General features: G+C 44.0%; 1 protein-coding gene across 1 annotated transcript; it reads left to right on the top strand.

Annotated features, from left to right (window-relative positions):
• The first annotated feature begins 1,162 nt into the window (after positions 1–1,162).
• On the top strand, positions 1,163–19,404 carry LYRM7 (LYR motif containing 7). The gene is made up of 5 exons (XM_075600084.1): positions 1,163–1,368; positions 13,660–13,732; positions 15,726–15,796; positions 18,468–18,549; positions 19,025–19,404. Exons 1-5 carry the CDS (start codon positions 1,351–1,353, stop codon positions 19,093–19,095), a joined length of 315 nt encoding a protein of 104 aa, XP_075456199.1. The 5' UTR covers positions 1,163–1,350; the 3' UTR covers positions 19,096–19,404.
• Positions 19,405–20,210: the final 806 nt, after the last annotated feature.

Below are 20,210 nucleotides of genomic sequence, written 5' to 3'. Positions count from 1 at the left end.
GAGTGACGGAGGCGGCACGCGGGAGAAGCAGGCTGGAGAGGGGGGCGTGTCCGGGGAGTGGCGGAGGCGGCACGCGGGAGAAGCAGGCCGGGGAGGGGGGCGTGCCCGGGGAGTGACGGAGGCGGCACGCTATAGAAGTTCTCGGGTCATTTACAAGTAAATAGAATCTCCACCTTTTGTGACGTCACAATCGTGGAGATTGCGAACCTGGAATTAAATGCAATCTCCCACTTTCTATGACGTCACCATCCACGAGAATAAATCTGACATACGAAACTATTCTCTTTTAAATAGGCAAAACCTCCGAGGAGGGAGGAGGGAACATGAGGGAGGAGGGAACATGAGGGAGGAGGTAGGACATGAGGGAGGAGGGACATGAGGGAGGAGGGAACATGAGGGAGGAGGAGGGAACATGAGGGATGAGGGAGGAGGAAGGACGTGAGGGAGGAGGAGGGACGTGAGGGAGGAGGAGGGACGTGAGGGAGGAGGGAACATGAGGGAGGAGGGACGTGAGGGAGGAGGAAGGACGTGAGGGAGGAGGAGGGACGTGAGGGAGGAGGGAACATGAGGGAGGAGGAGGGACATGAGGGAGGAGGGAACATGAGGGAGGAGGAAGGACATGAGGGAGGTGGAGGGACATGAGGGAGGAGGAGGGACATATGGGAGGAGGAGGAGGAGGGACATGAGGGAGGAGGAGGAGGGACATGAGGGAGGAGGTAGGACATGAGGGAGGAGGGACATGAGGGAGGAGGGAACATGAGGGAGGAGGAGGGACATGAGGGAGGAGGAGGGACATGAGGGAGGAGGGAACATGAGGGATGAGGGAGGAGGAAGGACATGAGGGAGGAGGAGGGACGTGAGGGAGGAGGAGGGACGTGAGGGAGGAGGGAACATGAGGGAGGAGGGACGTGAGGGAGGAGGAAGGACGTGAGGGAGGAGGAGGGACGTGAGGGAGGAGGAGGGACGTGAGGGAGGAGGGAACATGAGGGAGGAGGAGGGACATGAGGGAGGAGGGAACATGAGGGAGGAGGAAGGACATGAGGGAGGTGGAGGGACATGAGGGAGGAGGAGGGACATATGGGAGGAGGAGGAGGAGGGACATGAGGGAGGAGGAGGAGGGACATGAGGGAGGAGAAGGGACATGAGGGAGGTCCCTGTACTATTTGTACATTTTAAATGTAATGAAGCCTTTTCAACAATGTTGTGCCCAAATTAAATATGGTGGCTCATGCTTCAAACTATTGGGCTGTGATGTCACAAAAGGGTTGGGTCTTGCAGGCTGCACAGTGATTGGATAAATACTATAGGGTGGGTGTCGTATTTCTATAAGGTTGGGTGTTGGAGAAAGGCATGGAGATCAGAGTGAAGGTGAGGAGTGTAGATAGACAGTACAGATTAGTACAGTATAACATGCATACTGTATGTGCTAACACATTCATATTAATGGTGCCTGCATTAAGTATTTTTCTCTGTTGTGGTGTTTATTAAAACGTATGTGTGTGTATGTGTAATATATATATGTATATGTATGTAGAGGTATCAGTACGGTGTTAGCCGAGCTTCAATAATCAAAAAATAAATAGATGATACCGTTCTGTGGCTAACGAAATGCTTTTATTTGTGCGAGCTTTCGAGATACACTGATCTCTTCTTCCGGCGATGTTACAAAGCAAAGCAAGCAAAAGGTATACTTAAAAGAGACACTGTTATTTATTTGATTACCATGTGTATTACTACTGTGAAGCGCTATGTACATTAATGGCGCTATATAAATAAAGACATACAATACAATATATATATATATATATATATATATATATATACACATATCTTAATTCTTCCAAGCAGAAATTATGACTGCTTGATGTATTTATTCGTGTATATGTTAAATCGGTTTAGTCATCACAGTTAACACTAGAGTAACATTTCTTATTTTAAACTGATGTTTTAGTGGGTGGATATCCGATATGTGGCAAAGAGATGGGGGGGGGGGGAATTAACTTTGCAAAAATGTAGACTTAAGCTGAATAATACCTATACAATCATCTCCCTAAAACACTTGTTTTTTTCTATTTCATGTAAGCATATTTTAGTGTTAACAAACACACAGATACCCAGCAAGCTCTCAGACTTAATCAGTTAGTGTTAGGACCTGCGAACTGGTCATGCCTTGAAAGTGGCTCGCAGGCTATACGCTTTGGCCAAGGGTTAACTAAATGACCCTTTTTCAAGATGTACAGTTAGGTCCGGAAATAATTGGACACTGACACAATTTTCATAATTTTGGCTCTGTACGCCACCACAATGGCTTTGAAATGAAACAACCGAGATGCAATAGAAGTGCAAACTTTCAGCTTTAATTTACGGGGTTGAACAAAAATATTGTATGAAACGTTTAGGAATTGCAACCATTTTCATACACAGTCCCCTTATTTCAGGGGCTCAAATGTAATTGGACAAATTAACACAATCATAAATAAAATGTTAATTTTTAATACTTTGTCGAGAATCCTTTGCAGTCAATGACTGCTTGAAGTCTGGAACGCATGGACATCACCAAACGCTGGGTTTCCTCCTTTGTGATGCTTTGCCAGGCCTTTACTGCAGCTGTCTTCAGTTGTTGTTTGTTCGTGGGTCTTTCTTATGTTTTGTCTTCAGCAAGTGAAATGCATGCTCGATCGGGTTGAGATCAGGTGATTGACTCGGCCATTGCAGAATATACCACTTCTTTGCCTTAAAAAAACTCCTGGGTTGCTTTCGCAGTATGTTTTGGGTCATTGTCCATCTGTAAAGTGAAGCGCCATCCAATCAACTTCGCTGAATTTGGCTGAATCTGAGCAGACAATATATCCCTATACACTTCAGAATTCATCCGGCTGCTTCTGTCTTCTGTCACATCATCAATAAACACTAGTGACCCAGTGCCATTGTAAGCCATGCATGCCCATGCCATCACACTGCCTCCACCGTGTTTTACAGATGATATGGTATGCTTCGGATCATGAGCCGTTCCAAGCCTTCTCCATACTTTTTTCTTCCCATCATTCTGGTACTGGTTGATCTTAGTTTCATCTGTCCAAAGAATGCTGTTCCAGAACTGGGCTGGCTTTTTTTAGATATTGTTTGGCAAAGTCTAATCTGGCCTTTCTATTCTTGAGGTTTATGAATGGTTTGCACTTTGTGGTGAACCCTCTGTATCTGCTCCCGTGAAGTCTTCTCTTTATGGTAGACTTGGATAATGATATGCATACCTCCTGGAGAGTGTTCTTCACTTGGCTGGATGTTGTGAAGTGGTTTTTCTTTACCATGGAAAGGATCCTACGATCATCCACCACTGTTGTCTTCCGTGGACGTCCAGGCCTTTTTGTGTTGCAGAGCTCACCAGTGCGTTCTTTTTTTCTCAGCATGTACCAAACTGTAGATTTGGACACTCCTAAGGTTCCTGCTATTTCTCTGATGGATTTTCTTTTTTTTTGCAGCCTAAGGATGCCCTGTTTCACTTGCATTAAGAGCTCCTTTGACCGCATGTTGTGGGTTCACAGCAACAGCTTCCAAATGCGAATGCCACACCTGGAATCAACTCCAGATCTTTTACCTGCTTAATTGATGATGAAATAACGAAGGAATATCACACACCTGTCCATGAAACAGCTTTTGAGTCAATTGTCCAATTACTTTTGGTCCCTTGAAAAAGAGGGGGCTACATATTAAAGAGATGTAATTCCTAAACCCTTCCTCCAATTTGGATGTGGATACCCTCAAATTAAAGCTGATAGACTGCCCTTTAAGCCCATATTCATTATTTAACTTGAATTTATTTTGGTACACAGCCGAAATAACAAAACTTGTATCAGTGTCCAATTATTTCCGGACCTAACTGAATGTATGTATTTTTGTCACATTTGATGTTGCTCTGGACATTTGTTTCTTGTTTTAAGCATACACTGGCGACACACTTTATTCGAGCTCGGCTAGTCCCACGAATTCGGGTATACCCGGGTGTATTGAGGTTTGTGACTGTTTTCTGCCCGAGTGCATTGAGGTATTTTCTAGGCAGGGATTGAAGCATTTTATTCCCGCTGGCTGCAATACTGCACAGTATATATATATATACTGCATTACAATTCATGAATTTATGCCATCTGGTAGACACGCGAAGCATTGCAGCCTATTAAGTCCTAATCATTATCATTTAACAGATTAGCCGCCCGTTAGCCAGGCATGAACCCAGGCTGGGAAGGCAAACACAACGGGGCTTGTCAGAGGTGAGGAGCGGCGCATTCCAGGTATCTGCCAGGTACATAATGGGTATTTGCTCGAATAAAGTGTGTCGGTGCAGTATTTTAGTGTTAATGTTAATAGAGTTACAAACAATCATGCTTACTTTGAGCATTATATTTTGTGAGCTAAATGGACCTGCCTCTGTAAATGATATAAGTTATATAAAGAAAAGTTAAAGAATGGTGTGCACCACTTAATGTTTTCGTTGCATAATAATATCTGTTGCTAAACGGGAATGCTGCTTTAAAGTTGGACCCCTCCTGTGAATTGTCCTAACTGCTGCATATAGTACCGTATGTCCTCGATTCTAAGATGCCGTCGATTCTAAGATGCACCATTGATTTAATTAAAAAAAATTGGGAGAGAAACACTACATTAAATGTTTCAAACAGATCTTTTTACATCCACTGCCATAAAAAGTAGCTGATTTTTAACAATAGTATTCGCTTTAATTTTAATTGTATAAAGTTGCTAGAAACGACATTAATATACTTCACACTTCCGGGTTCCCCGGCGAATGATGTCACTGTAAAGGTAGACCCAATGGGTGGTCGCTATAAACCGCAAGTGCTGCTGTCCCCTGCACCAAAGAGGCTGAAATCCGAGGTTTCCATTGGCTTTACCTTTACCGTGACGTCATCCGCCGGGGAACCCGGAAATGCGACTCACCGAGAGTCCGAAGCCAGCCGAGTGTAATTGGGACGCCGACACCTTCAGATCCAGAGTGGTCCAAATGCCATTTTTAATCTTGGTGCATGTGAGCTGTATGGGTCAATTGTATTTTGCCTTATAAATCTGTTCTGTACCATGTATACCTCTCCTTCTGTTTTATGATCTGGGGAGTTCCAGCCACACCAACTCCTGATCCAGACCAGATACAATCTGACAAACATGTGAATATTGTTTCAACCACGTGGGTGGGCATTCGAATGACCTATCACTCACATTTTTACTTTGTTACACATTTACACTGTTATTTTTTTTTTTCTTTACTTACATGTTTGAGGGGAGTTTAAGCTTTGGAGTTTTTTGTGTTATACAATTTAAAGCTTAAATATTTTAAAAGGTAGATGGCAACCTACGCAGGTCCCGTGCGCACACCAGCCACCCCTTCCTCGGTCAGAAGGTTGCCGGGGGCTTAACAGCCGGCCATTTTGGAGGGAGGGGAGGGGTTCCGGTCCCATTCACACGAGAGTCGCGGGGAGGGGGGGAAGGGGGTTAATGGCTGTGGTCGGAACTGCTGGTGCTGCTGGACTGCCGAGCTGCTGCTTCTTGGAGCTGGAAACCCTTGTAAGCATCCCCGCTGTGGCTGCTCCAGCAGCGCCCCCATGCAGCCTCCCTTTTTTTTAATTTATTTTTTTGTATTTTTAAACGATTCTAAGACCCATCCCGATTTCAGACGTGAAAATGGGAAAAAAGGTGCGTCTTAGAGTCGAGGAATTACGGTAATTAGTATTGCATTGGGGGAATAACTGTAGTCTGTTATATGCACAACCCTTTGGGGGATAGTGGGGAACAATTATCGTTTATTTGTAAAGCGCCAAGATATTCGGCAGTGTGTTACAATGGGGGTAAAGAGTTATGTACAGTATATGACATAAACAGAATGAGAACAAACAAGTGCAAATAGGAGGTAATGAGACCCCTTCTCTGGAGCGCTTATACTCTAGAAGGCATAAGGGCAATGTTGAAACAAAAGGTAAAGTAACTGCTTGTTTGTGGGACAGAGTATGCCACAGGTTGGCGTTTTTGGTCCAGTGTCACAGTTGATCCCATTAAGGTTAGGGGGGTGTTGGCGTGGAGTCTGGTCCAGCCATACAGTTCATTGGAGGGGGAGTTAGGCTTCCTTTGAAAAAGGGAGTTTTTAAATGTCGGAAAGCTAGGAGATAATAATGGTACATGGTAGGGAATTCCAGAGAGAGGGTGCAGAACGGAAGAAGTCTTCTAGGCGGAAGTGAGGGGATGATTCCTGACGAAGCCATAGTGAAACGCGTTGGATCAGCTGTTTTTGGAGGACCGAGATGGGCAGGTGCTGGCAGACTGTTAAAGCTGAACAGCCAGGGAAGCTGTTTCCGCCCTCAGTAGAGCCGTCACAGGGCGTGACGTAGGTGTGACATACGCGGAATCAGACGAGGCAGAAGACCGACCGGTGTTTACTTCCAGCGATCAGCGGATCTCTCCCACAAATATTTCTTTATTGCAAAATGTGAGTGCATTATTCATATATGTAAGAATGTGCAATATACCCTAATTTTATTACACTATTGTGCGCTCTCTCTTTTATTTTATTCCCTGCGAGGAATATATAAGGATTGACCTTACTGACAACCCACCATAGAAAACTATCTATAGACCACCATTTAAAGATTTCCACCTATTGAGGGTTCACACAAGGGCTCCCATCAGAGAAAGATGGATCTCTGATACGCCTATCTGTACCAGAAGAAATCTGTGAGTGAGCCCGACGCAGTCATTTTTGGATTTAAATATTTTTTATTGCAATCTACACTATTATTTGTATTTCTATTTTTCATTTTCACATATACCATCTTGAGACCAACAGCGCTCCCCTTACCTGGAAGACGAGGGAAGTGAGGGGAGGTAATAAGGCAGGAGGAAAGGCGAATGTCGTGTGAGAAACATAGGGGGCCTTTAGAGATATACCTGTATCTGGGGATAAGGGCTGAGATGTAAGGGGGGGAGGGCGCAGTGTTGTTGAGTGCTTTGTTAGTCAGAACTAGGGTTTTAAATTTTATTCTAGGGGATATGGAAAGTCTGTGTAGGGATTTGCATAGTGGAGCAGCAGAAGGGGAGTGATGAGTGAGGTACATGAGTGGCAGGAGCATTTTGGGTGAATTGGAATGGACAAGGGGAATTCCAACAATGAGATGGCGGGACAAGATGAGTGAATTAGGATTTTAGTTGTCTTGAGTGTGAAAAGGGTGTACCCTAGCAACATTTCGAATGTGGAAATGGCAGGACTTGGTGAGGGGGTAATAGAAAAGAACCAATAGTCCAAAATCAGTGCTACAGAGTGAATCAGGATATATATCCATTGGGATCATGAATCAAACATTAACAATTGATGTATTGAACTCCATAAGAGGTGTTGGTAAACATACATGGGTCAGAAAATAGCCTTCATTAACTTAGTGTCCCAATGTGCGGGGTACATATAGCTGCTCAAAAATGAAAGCATTGCATGGGCAATGAGAGAGGGAGAAGGGAACAGATCAATGAGACCCCAAAGTGTTCATGCCACCACCCGTGCATCTTGTACCTCTAGTATCCCAGCTTTTAGGGTGTAAAAAATGTCCTTTTATGCATGGAGCATAATACTTCCCCGTTCAGTATCCCCAACAATAGATTGAAAATAGTTGTTACTCACAAGACTCATTGCACACAAACTCCATCAGTGTGCTTCCAACTAAAACCAAGCAAATTCAGCTGAAGACCAAGAACGTGAAGGTGCACAGCTCTGTAGATGAAAGAAGGACTAGAAAGCACTACTGGTTAAAAATTGTTTTATTGGCACCTGCAAGCTGGGTGCGTGGCAGCATAAAGCAAAAAATGAACGTGTTTCGCACCCGCAGATGCCAATAAACTATTTTTAACCAATAGTGCTTTCTAGCCCTTCTTTCATCTACGGCGCTGTGCACCTTCACATTCTTGTTCACCCGGATTTTCTTCTATTAGTGAGGAAATGAATATAAGGAAAGGACACTATCAAAGATGACCCCTAACAGCGGGCTTGGGGTGGTGATGAGCTTTTGGTATTATTGACAGTGAGGGAGAGTTTGAGATTGGCAGTGGAAGAAGGAAAGAGTATTAGTTCTGTTTTGACATGTTAAGCTTCAGATAACGGTGGGACATCCGGGAGGAGATTGCGGAGAGACTGTTGGTGACAAGGGAGATGCCAAGGGAGGAGAGGTAAATGTGGGTATCATCGGTATAGAAATGATACTGAAAACCAAGGGATTGTATTAGTTCACCAAGAGAAGAGGTATAGCGTGAGAATAGCAGAGGGCATGGGGCAGAGCCTTGTGGACCCCAACAGAAATTGGGAGGGAAGAGGAGACACCAGAGAGGGAAACACTGAAAGAGTTGTTGGATAGGTAGGAGGTGAAACAGGAGAGGGCTGCATCATGGAGGCCAATGAAGTGGAGCATGCAGGAGAAGGGGGTGATCAACCGTGTCGAAGGCAGCAGAACGATCCAGGAGAAGTGACCCTTAAACTTCGCAATGAGTGGGACATTGGCCACTTTTGTTAGTGCTGTCTCGGAGTGATGAGGATGAAAACCAGATTGCAAGGAGTCAGCCAGCAAGTTGGAGGAGAGAAAGTGAGTCAAGCAGTTTACTCCAAGCTACTTGAGCAGCTCGTATACAAAAGGGACAAGAGAGAGAGTGCAGTAGTTGGAGAAGGAGGTTTGGTCACTAGACCATTTATTTATAATGGGCATGATGAGTGCATGTTTAAAGGAAGATTGGAATGTGCTGGAGATGAGTTTAAAAAGGTGACATGGGGTAGGGCTTAGTACGCTAGAGAGGGAGCAGAGATGTAAGGAATAGGATCAAGGGGGCAAGTTGAGGGTGAGATGATGAGGAGCACGGAGACCTCATCCTTAGTCACAGGGAAAATGAGCTGAGGTTGGATGTAGGTGTGCAAAGTGAGATAGATGGTGCAGCTGGAGTATGACCTGAAGCCATGTCTGTTGGACTCAATCTTATCTGTGAAGTACTGTAGGTGGCAAAGTCTTGGGCAGAGATGGGAGTTAAAGGTGGCGAATAGACGTTGAGGGTTAGAGGACAAAGTTTGTATTGGTGACGAAAAGTAGGCTTGCTTAGCAATGGAAAGGGCAGTGTTATAGGAGGAGTATGAATTTATAGTGGAAGAAATCTGCTTTAGAGCATGACTTCCTCCAGAAATGTTCAGCAGTGCATGAGCACTTTTGAAGGTAGCGGGTAAAGTTTGTCATGCAGTTAAATGGTTGTGCTTTAAATTGTCGGGTGTGACGTGGTGGAATGAGCGATATTGTCTAGGGCTGATAAAAGTGTACTGTTGTATAGAGGGGTTGTTAGGTCTGGGCAGGAAAGTGTAGAGATGAACTGGAGGCAAGCTTATAAAGATGACAAATTGAAGGGAGTCTAGAACATGTAGAGGGTAGAGTGAAGCTAGGAGGAGGTGATCAGAGATAGGGAAGGGTGTGCTAGAGGAGTTGGCGACTGAGCAGAAGCAGAAAATCAGGTCATGGGAGAGTCCATTGCAGTGAGTAGGAGTGGGTCCATGGGAGGAGGTTAAGGAGAAAAAATGGGCGGCTGAAGTAGCATTGAGATTGGCAATAGGTATGTTGGTCACCCAGGATGACGGTAGGAGTGTCAGAAGTGAAGAAGACAGATGGCAAAATTGTCAAGAAATTGAGAGGTTGGTCCAATAAGGTGGTTAGATAAGGTGGAAAAGAAATGGACAGCGTGGAATTGAAGAAATAGAGGGAGGGAAATGGGACCCTCCACCCTGTCCATTCCTTGGTCTAGGGGTGTGGCTAAAGGAAAGTCCACCATAAGAGAGTGCAGCAGGAGAGGGGGTGGGCCAGATTTCTATAAAGGAAATTAAGTTGGAAATTAATGTCATGGGTAGCTGTAAGCTTTTGCAGACAGATCATGTATTCCATACGGCACAGGAGAAGGGAATGGAGAAGTGCAATGGGGATGATGTTGGCATAATTGGCATGGTGAAAAAGATACTTTCGGGTCGGGTGTGGGCCGTGGATAGTGCCCGGGACTAAGGGATATGGAGAAGTGGAGTTACTGGATGTTTTTGAAGGATAGGAATGTGATGTGAGAAGCAGATGGAGTTGATGGTTGCAGAATAAGGGAGAAAAAGAATGGGAAATTAGGAAGGCGGGTTTAGAGGGGAAAGTGTGGTAGCTAGTGTTAAAGACAAAGCTGAGCTTGGGCTGAAGTCATAATTAACATGAAGCTGTAGTGTTTCTAGTTCGGGTTTTGGTAGGTGCAATGTACATGCCACAAAAATCCAGAAGGAGCAGGATCACCCAAAAAAAGAGCAAATAATATAGTGTACACTGTATATACTAGTTGGTGAAAAAAATAGGTGTAAAACCAGCGCTTATGCAAACAACAAATATGTAAGTAAAGAAACAACCTTAAGTGTAATGTCCAAATGGTAGTCCTGGAGCTGCCTAAAGAGATTGTTCTGGTATCTTCCACCCAGACTTGGATATGTAGAAAAAAGCAACCTCCTCTGGCGCTGAGGCAAGGATGTAGATAGATGAACTCGGATTTCTTCTGTTAAACAGTGACCTCAGGAAAAAAGACAAAACATGCAGGAAGCCTGCAATGGAGCATTACCCAGGGATAACAAAGATATAAATGTGAAGAGCAATTTATTACACAGGGTTAAAAATGACCGTTAAAAAGACAATTCTATACATACATGACATAAAATAATGATTAAATGAGTGCCTAAGCACTAACCAAGATCCTAAGCACTAGCCAAGATCTTAGTGATTACTCCGCCTGGTTAAAACTGAAAACCTACTCTCTGGAGGTGACTAGGTCATGAGCACTGGTTTTATGGTCTTTGCCGCCGGATCAACCGCTTGCCTTGGGGTGCAATTCGTCTGCTGCTGTCGGGGGATCAAATTCTGTGCTCCGTGATGAATTACTTCCTGGAAAACACACGATCCGCTCGATCGCTGACGTCACCACTGAATGTCCACTGCTACGGTGTCCCTGCGGTGCCAGAAAACCTTCCAACGCGTTTCGAAACCAGGAAGTTTTTCAACCTTTTTTTTTTTTGCTTCGGCAACCCCAGAATTTGATTTTGAAATTCTGGGGAACCCCGACTGTCGCCCCGTCTCTCTCCGCCACCCGTCTTTCTCCCCATCATCACCCTGTCGCCACCATCTCTCTCTCTCTCTCCCTCCCTCCACCCCTTCTGTCGACCCGTCTCTCTCTCCCCCATCGCCCCATCTCTCTCTCCCCCATCGCCCCGTCTCTCTCACCCCCATCGACCCGTCTCTCCCCCATCGCCCCGTCTCTCTCTCCCCCTTGGTATATGCTTTGAATACTGGGCCATCAGCAGCATTGCATGAGTGGTTGATAGTACTGTAGTAACCCTGCAATGTAGTTTGTCTCGCTAAAACCAAATTATGTGGTTGTATTGTTTTACATATACACCTATACATACTTTGGTATTTGTGTAACCATCTGAACCATTTTGGCAAAACTGTTGTGTTTTTCAAGCTTACATTGGTCTTCAATGGCTTGCTTTAATTAGTGTACCAGAATTTGTACTTTGTTGTTGAAATGTAGCCCCATCATATTGTGACATTGATGGACTTCTTGCAACTACAGAACGTTAATCAGTCAAGCTCATGTGCAACAATTTCTCAATACAATGCATCACAATTTACTTTACCTGATGATTTGCTTTTTAACATAGGAAGGATCAGAAGGGCTGCAGTTGATGGAGATTCCTCATTAAACCCTCTGGGTATTTGCCTACTCCTGCATACTCCTTCTGTTAGGCATAAGAAAGTGATGGGTTCTAGAACGGGGGTGCTCAACTCCAGTCCTCAAGCCCGCCCCCCCTTTCACCCCCCCCCCCCCCGCCCAACAGGTCAGGTTTTCAGGATATCCCAGCTTCAGCACAAGTGACTCAGTCGAAAACTGTGCCACCTGAGCTAAAGGTGGGTTATCGTGAAGACCTGACCTGCTGAGGGGGCTTGAGGCCTGGATTTGAGTACCACTGCTCTAGAGAGTAAGCAAACCATTGCAGGTTACGGAACCATCCTTAATATTTGCTTTGTCACATGGCTTCCTCCTGACATGATCATCAATTAAACTATCACACTTATATTTTATTATTAAAAATGGCCTTACAGAATTCAGACGACTGCATGTCTGTAGGTGGAGAATTTGGGCCTGGACCTGAAAGATGAGATGGGAAAGTATTCATGCCTTTTTTTTTATCCTCCTGAGTCCTGATGTTCTGGCAGTCAAATATTTGATGTCCAAGGAAGATCATGGGATCTACAGGTTAATCAGATAGTTGAAGCAGTATTGCTTAAGTTGCCTGATTTTGTCAGCATTTGATTTTGATCTGGTCCATTATTCTAACATTACTCCCAGTGTATCTGAGTTCACAACAGTTCTTTATATCTATAGAAAATTGAGATTTGGAGAACCAGTTCTGGATTATAACCTCATGATGACGGTGTTTGGTAGGCAGCACTGGTGATGGGATAGTATTATTTTGTTCTGTCCTAGGCTTCCTGGGGCTCAGTGAGATTTATACAACAAAAGACAAAAATACTCAATGCTACATCCAATGTGACAAAATACATAGTTAAATACTTAAATGTTAGTATTCTTATGAATAAGGGTCCTTTAGTTAAACCCTTTGTTCAAAGCGTTATAAGCCTGCAGCCACTTCACGGCATGACCAGTATGCAGGTCCTAACACTACCTGTGAGTATTCTCATTAACCTCTGCAGTGAGAGGGAGAATGGCCACAATGGACCTGTCCTGCACAGGAACATGGAAAAACCTGCTACTTAACAAAAAGTGGAGTGGGGTGAGCTTGAATCCTGGGAGGAGGGGCCACTAACCTCTAGCCAACTGATACCAGTTGAAAATTAAAATAAATAAACACACAATCCCAGTGAGCTCCAACCCCAGAACCCACCTGCTGGGGTTGTGTATATGGTAAGATTTGACAGACTGTTAAACTAATTTTCTTCTTCGTGCAAAATAGTCCTCCTTCAATTTCTGCTAAAATGTATTCGCAAGCAAAAACAGACATGAACCACTTTGGTGATGCATAAATTAGGAGAAGGTGAAAAAAAATTATTACTGTGACAGGGAGAGCACTGAAGAGCTGGACAAACAGGAAACAGAGCTGGACATTACCAAGTGCTAGGGAGGGTCATACCAAAACCTCGGGGGTCTGGGTTGAGAAGTTGCTGATGCAGTTATTGTACATTTTACATAGTATTAAAGAAACACACCAGGGTAAAGGTTAACTGTGAAACAGGAGAAGAAAAAAACAAGAGCAGAAGACAACATCCTTTAATGTTTTAGTTCATAGGCTACTCTTTCTCCCATAATTCAAATAGGTTGGGTTATTTGTTACCTAAGAATTAGTAGGTAGCCTTGTGGAGGGAAAAAATAGTAGATCAAAAATAAACACAAATAGACAAACGCCATCTTTTTATCATGACTTGACTGCATTTACCAATTCATTTTTGTCTGGTGAATTACAAAAGAACAAGATTTATGTAGCTTTCATGGAAAGGTGCGTCATATTTATTCTGTAATTGTGTGGATATACGATAATAAAGCATCTTTTATTGACAGGTACTGAAGCTTTTTAAAACTTTGCACAGGACAAGACAACACGTGTTTCAGAATGACGACAGAGCATTGGATGGTATGTAAATATTTATCAAAATTAATCCTACTGCCTTGAGCGCCATCATGAAGACAATGCCAAGAGTCGGACAGACTTGGGCCTGGATTGCAAATGTGAGGTATGGGGTATCTGCATAGTGGTGATTCCTAAAGCCATACGCGTTGGTGACTTCAGCAAGTTAGTGTGTATTGAGAGAGAAATCACGGGATAAAGACCTGTTGGCAGAAGTGACAGAGAAAAGGAGAAGTATGAGTGGAACCAGAATAGAGCTTTCATTATGGATACCAAGAGAGTGTACAATCCTGAATAAGAAGATTTATAATCGACCGTATCGAAAGCAGCAGAATGATCAAGTACTATAAGCAGAGGAAAATTACCTTGTGTCTTTGCTTCATGGAAATTATTGGCAAGGACAGTCTTGGTTGAGTGAGCTGTACAAAATCCAGATTGTAGAGGGTGTATGAGGGCATGGAAATGATTAGGCTGGGGCTATGGTGCCTTCGCCCGTGTGGAGGCGTGCAGAGGCTGGGAAGTGACCTGCGTGAAGAGGGTGCTTTCCCCGGCCATGGTGTTACGGTGCTGGTTCGACCTCATTCGGTGACCGGCCTGTCACGCTAAGAAATCTGTTTCAACTGATTTCTTGTGCACTGAGTGCTTCCGCCCGCACACGCATGGACGTAATCACTGCCTTAACGCAGTTTGATCGCTCAGTGCGCGAACGCGTCCGCACAGTCTGCGGCACCATGGCCTAAAGCCTTATGCCGGAGAAGAGCTGTTCTAGCAGTTTCGAGGCAAAAAGGAGACGGGTGGTAGTTAGTACGGCATGTTGTGCCCGGGATGCTGTTGAGTGTGACAACTACATGATTAAAGGAAGCAGAGGATAGAGAAGAGTCCCTCCATTTAAAAAACGTTTTTACTTATAACATTTTAAAAATAGCCTATATTAAACAGATTTTTTTTTTATGTCAAGAGGGTGCATGCTGTCTCCCGATGCTACCAGAAGCTCCTATCCCTCTCATCAACATTCAGAAGCAATGAGGGAGGGGAAGTCAGGGAGAGACAGCACAGCGACTGCTCTCACCGCACCGGCATCCTGTAATATCGCGATAACAGGTAATCTCCCATATTGGCACACTGGGAGATTCTGTTATCGCGATATATCAGTTTATCGCCCAACCCTATGGAGGAGTTGAAGTTATGGGTGAGAGTGGGGACAACGGTAGGAGCAAGAGGTTTCATAAGGGGTCTAGAGGGGGAAAGAGGAGAGAATGCTGAGAAATTTCCAACTCCTAACAGGAGAAAAAGAACGAAGAGTGGAAAAAAGATGTTTGCGTAGAAGCAGAGTCATGGAGGAAGGCACAAAAGGAATCTCTCGGTGGATAGCATTCATGTTGTGTTTGTCAGCAAAGGTTTGAGGAAAAGTGAAGGCATGGGGGGGGGGAGAAGGTTGGGGGGGGTCAAACAGACAAAAGATGGTTTGGATTGGAGTGTTCCAACGGAAGAATTATTATTCAGTATTGGGACTCATATATTCTGATGCACCGGTTACCCACATTTTGAGAAGTAATATTGTTTGGCATTCGAGTAGCATAAAAACAGGCGTAGAAAATCCTCATGAGTGCAAGATTTCCTCCAGAGACATTCAGAGGTGCAAGTTCGGAGGAAGAGTGTTTCTGAATTTAGCCAAAGCCGCAGGTTAGAGAACCGGGTGTGAACAAGCCGAGACAGGGCATATAGATCTAGCCAGGAGGAGAGGATAGAGTTGTAAGATTTTACTGGTTTGTCCGGATCAGAGGAAGAAGGTTAGAATGAGCCTTACTTGGGTTGGATGTCCCAATGCAGTTCCACTCTCTCTTTTAGAATTAGATAAATTGGGCTTAACCCTACTAAAATGGGGCATTCTTCCTAGATGGAGAAGTTTAGGAAAGGGTTAGAATTATGAATATATTAGAAAAATTTACTTGGCTGCTTCCTTTTTTTTTTAAATTTATTTATTTTTATTTATTGATAGCTGCAAGACAAAAGATCAACGAAGAATTTAAGAAGCACAAAAGTGAAAGTTCTCCAGCAAAGATATCAGAGGTAAAGATTTATATAAAAGACACACTTCTACGAGTAAAAAAAAAAAAAGACTGGAAACTTGGGCAGGTAAACGGCAGATGAGGTTTAACACAGATAAATGTAAGGTTATGCATTAGGGAAGCTTATTAACAAAGTGGGTCCCAAGAGAACCCGAAAAAGTTCCTATACTGTATCTAGCATTCGCTGTGGCAAAATAGTAGGTGAGTGATTACTCCATGAGATATAAATATCCCCTACAAAATCAGCTGGCATATATAATACATATATGTCCACATAGGACTAAAAGGGAAAAAACAAAGTTTTAATAAACATGAAAAAATAACTCGTGAACATACAACTCAATCCCCTTATAACGCTGTGCTTGGGGTCCAAAGAATCACATCGCGTTATAAGCGGATCGCGTTAGAAATAAAGTACAATTGTATGCATTGCACAATAAAGTATTTATGATACCAATAATCGTGTTGTAAAGTTTTCATACATATGAAAATTGGGAGCCACGCTTGGATCGCGCTATAGCGGATTCACATTGTAACGGATCGCGTTATAACGGGGTTGAGCTGTATAATGTGTGGTGTAATAAAATCCTATGAGGATTTTCTCCTGTTGCTGTATTTGTTTTGAATTAGAAAATGTTCAACGAATGAATATTTGATAATTGAATATAGCAGATTATGCAGCAGATTTCCAATGGCCAGTTGTCCTGGAACAGGATTGTTTATTTTCTGTGTACCTTTGCAGCTCTCCGGCTACAAGCTCTCCCTAGTTCAGTGTGTGTGTGTGTGTGTGTGTGTGTGTGTGTGTGTGTGTGTGTGTGTGTGTGTGTGTGTGTGTGTGTGTGTGTGTGTGTTTTATTATTATTTATTTTTTAAAAAACAGTAAAAAGAAAAAAATTATTAGACTTGTGCAGATACACACATACATATACATGCTACAGTGGTTGACAAATCACCAAAAAATCTATTCGCCACACAAAAAAATCTACTCGCCACCTAGTACCAAACGTGTGCTGCTTGGGCCAATATTTACTCGCCCGGGGGTTAAATCCACTCGCCCGGGGCGAGCAAATGTATAGGTTTGTCGAACACTGCACATGCATATATATATACACAATCATACATACATACATACATACATTCATTCATTCAGCGCTGGCAGCGGTGCGAAAAGATGAATGTCCTCATCTTCGCCGCTGTCTGTCGACTCCCCTCTCCCTGCCGTGCGCGCACGCGGCCCTTGTATAGAAAGGCTGCCTGACGTCAGCCAACTAAAATTCCGCGCACGGCGTAGCACGCGCACGGCACTATAGAACGTGCCTTACATGCTTTTCCCTGCTCAGAAACAGCCAGTGACTGTGTATATTGCAACATTATTGTTACAAATAATCCCCTTTACACAGCCATTAGTCAGTTGCCCTGACAACTTCCCAATACTCATAGTTGAGATTGGTTTAGCCCTCTCCTCCTGCCCTTCTCTGGTGGTGTTATGCCCCTTAGCTTGTTCCTGTCTGGAAGGAAAGTGTGCTCTCTCTTTTCAAGAAGCAGCCAAAGTGAGTAGACACATCTTCCACTGCTCCCTCAGGAAGTAAATACTTTTTACCTTCCCCTCAGAGAAGCACTTCCCTCCATTGCAGAGCACCTTTTATCTCACCAAGATAATTCTCCTGACGAGACATTTGCTATTACAATCCACATACAAGAACTTTTATATTTCTGTTAACTCCTCCCAATAAAGTTGAAGAAAATAGAAGAACGTTGTGTGCTTTAAAAGGGGACGAGTTACCCTACATGGACTTACTCACATGCTACAAGTGACAGGAAAAAATAAAAAATAAAGTTAGTAATGTTGTGGACAACTGAGAAAAACAATGAGGGGAAATTGAAACGTGGGTGTCAATTGGTGTTGCTTGAAGAGATAACCGAGGACAGCATCAGACAATGAAGGAGCTCCAATGGACCCCGCTACCTGGGATGAATGTGTAACAGAGAAATAATGTAAATACCTCTGTAGATCCCTTTTTGCTCCGTTCTCTATGCTTTGCTGTCCTGCTGGCAGCGTGGGCGCTGTTGTCTCCGAATCTGCTGCGACTCTTCTCACCAACTCTGTGGAGCTCCCGAGTGCCGGTAGTGCGTGTGAGCACTTCCAGTCCGTCCGGTAAACGCTCCCCTCCCTCCACAAGATCCACAGGAGAGACGATGGTATGCACCAACTCCCATAGAACGTACCCTCCTTTCCTCAGTGCGTCTGTCCAATCGATGAGCAATACATATATGGAAATTGATTGGCAAAACACTGCAACGTCCGAAAAGCACCTTCAGCTCACCAGATAGGGAGGATTAAAAACATTTATTCAACTACATAAAAATGAAAAAAGGACAAATAAAGTACAAAAACACACAACCTCCTACGCGTTTCAGGCTCTAAGAGCCCTTTCTCAAGGGGGATAGTTGAGACTGTGAGTTAAGCTCCTTAATATAGCCCCTCCTGTGCACTTGAAACGCAAGTTGAATAAATGTTTTTAATCCTCCCTATCTGGTGAGCTAAAGGTGCTTTTCGGACGTTGCATGCTACAAGTGAACCTGGGTCCAGAATACCGGCAAATGAAATTACCTGAGTGGTATATTCATCCTGTGACGACAGTATAAGCATTTGTTTTCTGTTTTTCTGACAGCTGCTGAAAATAGGAGCGGATGTTGAAGTTCTCCTCCGAACAACTGTTATCCAGGGAGTTCACACCGGTTCTCACAGAATAGGTAAACACCACTCAGCAGTGAGGGTGGTGGGCACTCAACGTACAACTATCTAGCTATATCTGCCACACGCTGACTTGCATGGTTTGCCATGTTAATTAATTTTATCTGCTCCTGTTACCCTCTATAACACAATAACCAATGGCAAAGTCCTTTTTAAACAGTGGCGCTTTTTTCTGGCAGCGCTTATACCGATGGCAAAAGTGCGGTTAAGCTGCTGTTAATACCCAGGAATCTTTAATAATACTTATTAAGCATTGTATTGTGCTCTTTGTTACAAAAGTTGAAGAATCTATATACTGACTTTAACGTCTTTATGTCTGTTTGCTTTATATCGTTATAACCCTGAGCCCAGGACATACTTGAAAACGAGAGATAACTCTCAATGCATTACTTCCTTGGTAAAACATTTTTTATAAATAGTAGTAGCATGTCAGTATTGTCTGTTGTCTTACAATTCTTTACATTTCTCTTACAGAACTAAAACCAAGGAGAGATGTTCTTCTAGACAACATGCCATATTGTGACCCACCAGAGAAGCAACCATGACATCCAAGGACTTTCTTTTATTCCTTATGTCTTGTAGCAAAGGTTAATTTATTGTTCAGCCTTCGTGCAAATTCAGATGTTGACAATAATAGAAAAGCATTTTAACTGAAAATACTGGGGGGGGGAAACCTTGATGCTGGCCAGAAGGCGCATTGTGAAATGTTTTTTACGGTGATTCATCCAGTCTTTCATTTTGTCTTATTGCCTTGTTGCTACTAGCTGTTTTTAACAATTGGTGCTGTTTTTTTTTTTTTGTAGCCTTTTTTGTTTAAGGTTTTATCATAACATCGATAAATGTTATTCCTAAAACTCATTTTGTATAGTGTGTGATTTTAAATTATGTCAATACATTTTATTTTCCATTGTTCTCTAATGCAGCATTGTCTGTTATTCGAGATCTGCCGTTGTCTCCCTCCCCCGGTAAGTGCCAAGAGTTGCAGTGCAAGTGTTGTAATTGGCGTCAATACTGATGCATACGCTGCCACGTTTCACAAAGTACTCCTGCTGTTATCAGAAATAATTCTTTGCTCACAAATAAATGTCTTGGGGACTTTTTAAATGGCAATTGAGAGAGCAGTGTGCTCTGATTATCATAATCGGGAAAGGTTATGCAGTTATTGGAAGAAGCAGAGGGGGGGGGGGGTTGTTTTGTTTTTTGTCCTGGTTGCCATCTCTTGAAATGTGTAAGGCTGCGTCCATAGATGGACAAGCCGTGCTGAGGCGTGCGGACGCTCCGCGCTGCGCCCCTGCATCCTCAATGAGGATGCCTTGAGAGGGGGCTCACGCGAGCGTCCACAGGCGTGCTCAGGCTTTGGATTTTTCAGCCGAGGGCCAAGCTGTTTTTCAGCGCGCTGTTGGCTGAAAACCTCCAATCACTGCACAGCAGCGTCAACGTCACGGCGCCGTGACGTCGGCGCTGTGACATTGACGTCAGTGCGTCGCGGGCGATTGGCCCAGCGACGTCAGTGCCCTGCCTCCAACCACCTCCCCCCGGCTCCCTTCGCGCACTCTGGCTCGCCTGCAAGTCTGCAATCGCGCTGACTGAAGCAGGCGAGCCTCAGCGTTAGCGCGCCTCCGCTCACCCCACACCTCTATGGCCCGGGCCTTATTGTGCA

The sequence above is a fragment of the Ascaphus truei genome, chromosome 1, assembly GCF_040206685.1.
Source record: "Ascaphus truei isolate aAscTru1 chromosome 1, aAscTru1.hap1, whole genome shotgun sequence".
In the NCBI taxonomy this organism is placed as follows: domain Eukaryota; kingdom Metazoa; phylum Chordata; class Amphibia; order Anura; family Ascaphidae; genus Ascaphus; species Ascaphus truei.
The sequence above is the reverse complement of the archived record's forward strand: the minus strand, read 5'-3'. Positions and strand labels throughout refer to the sequence as shown.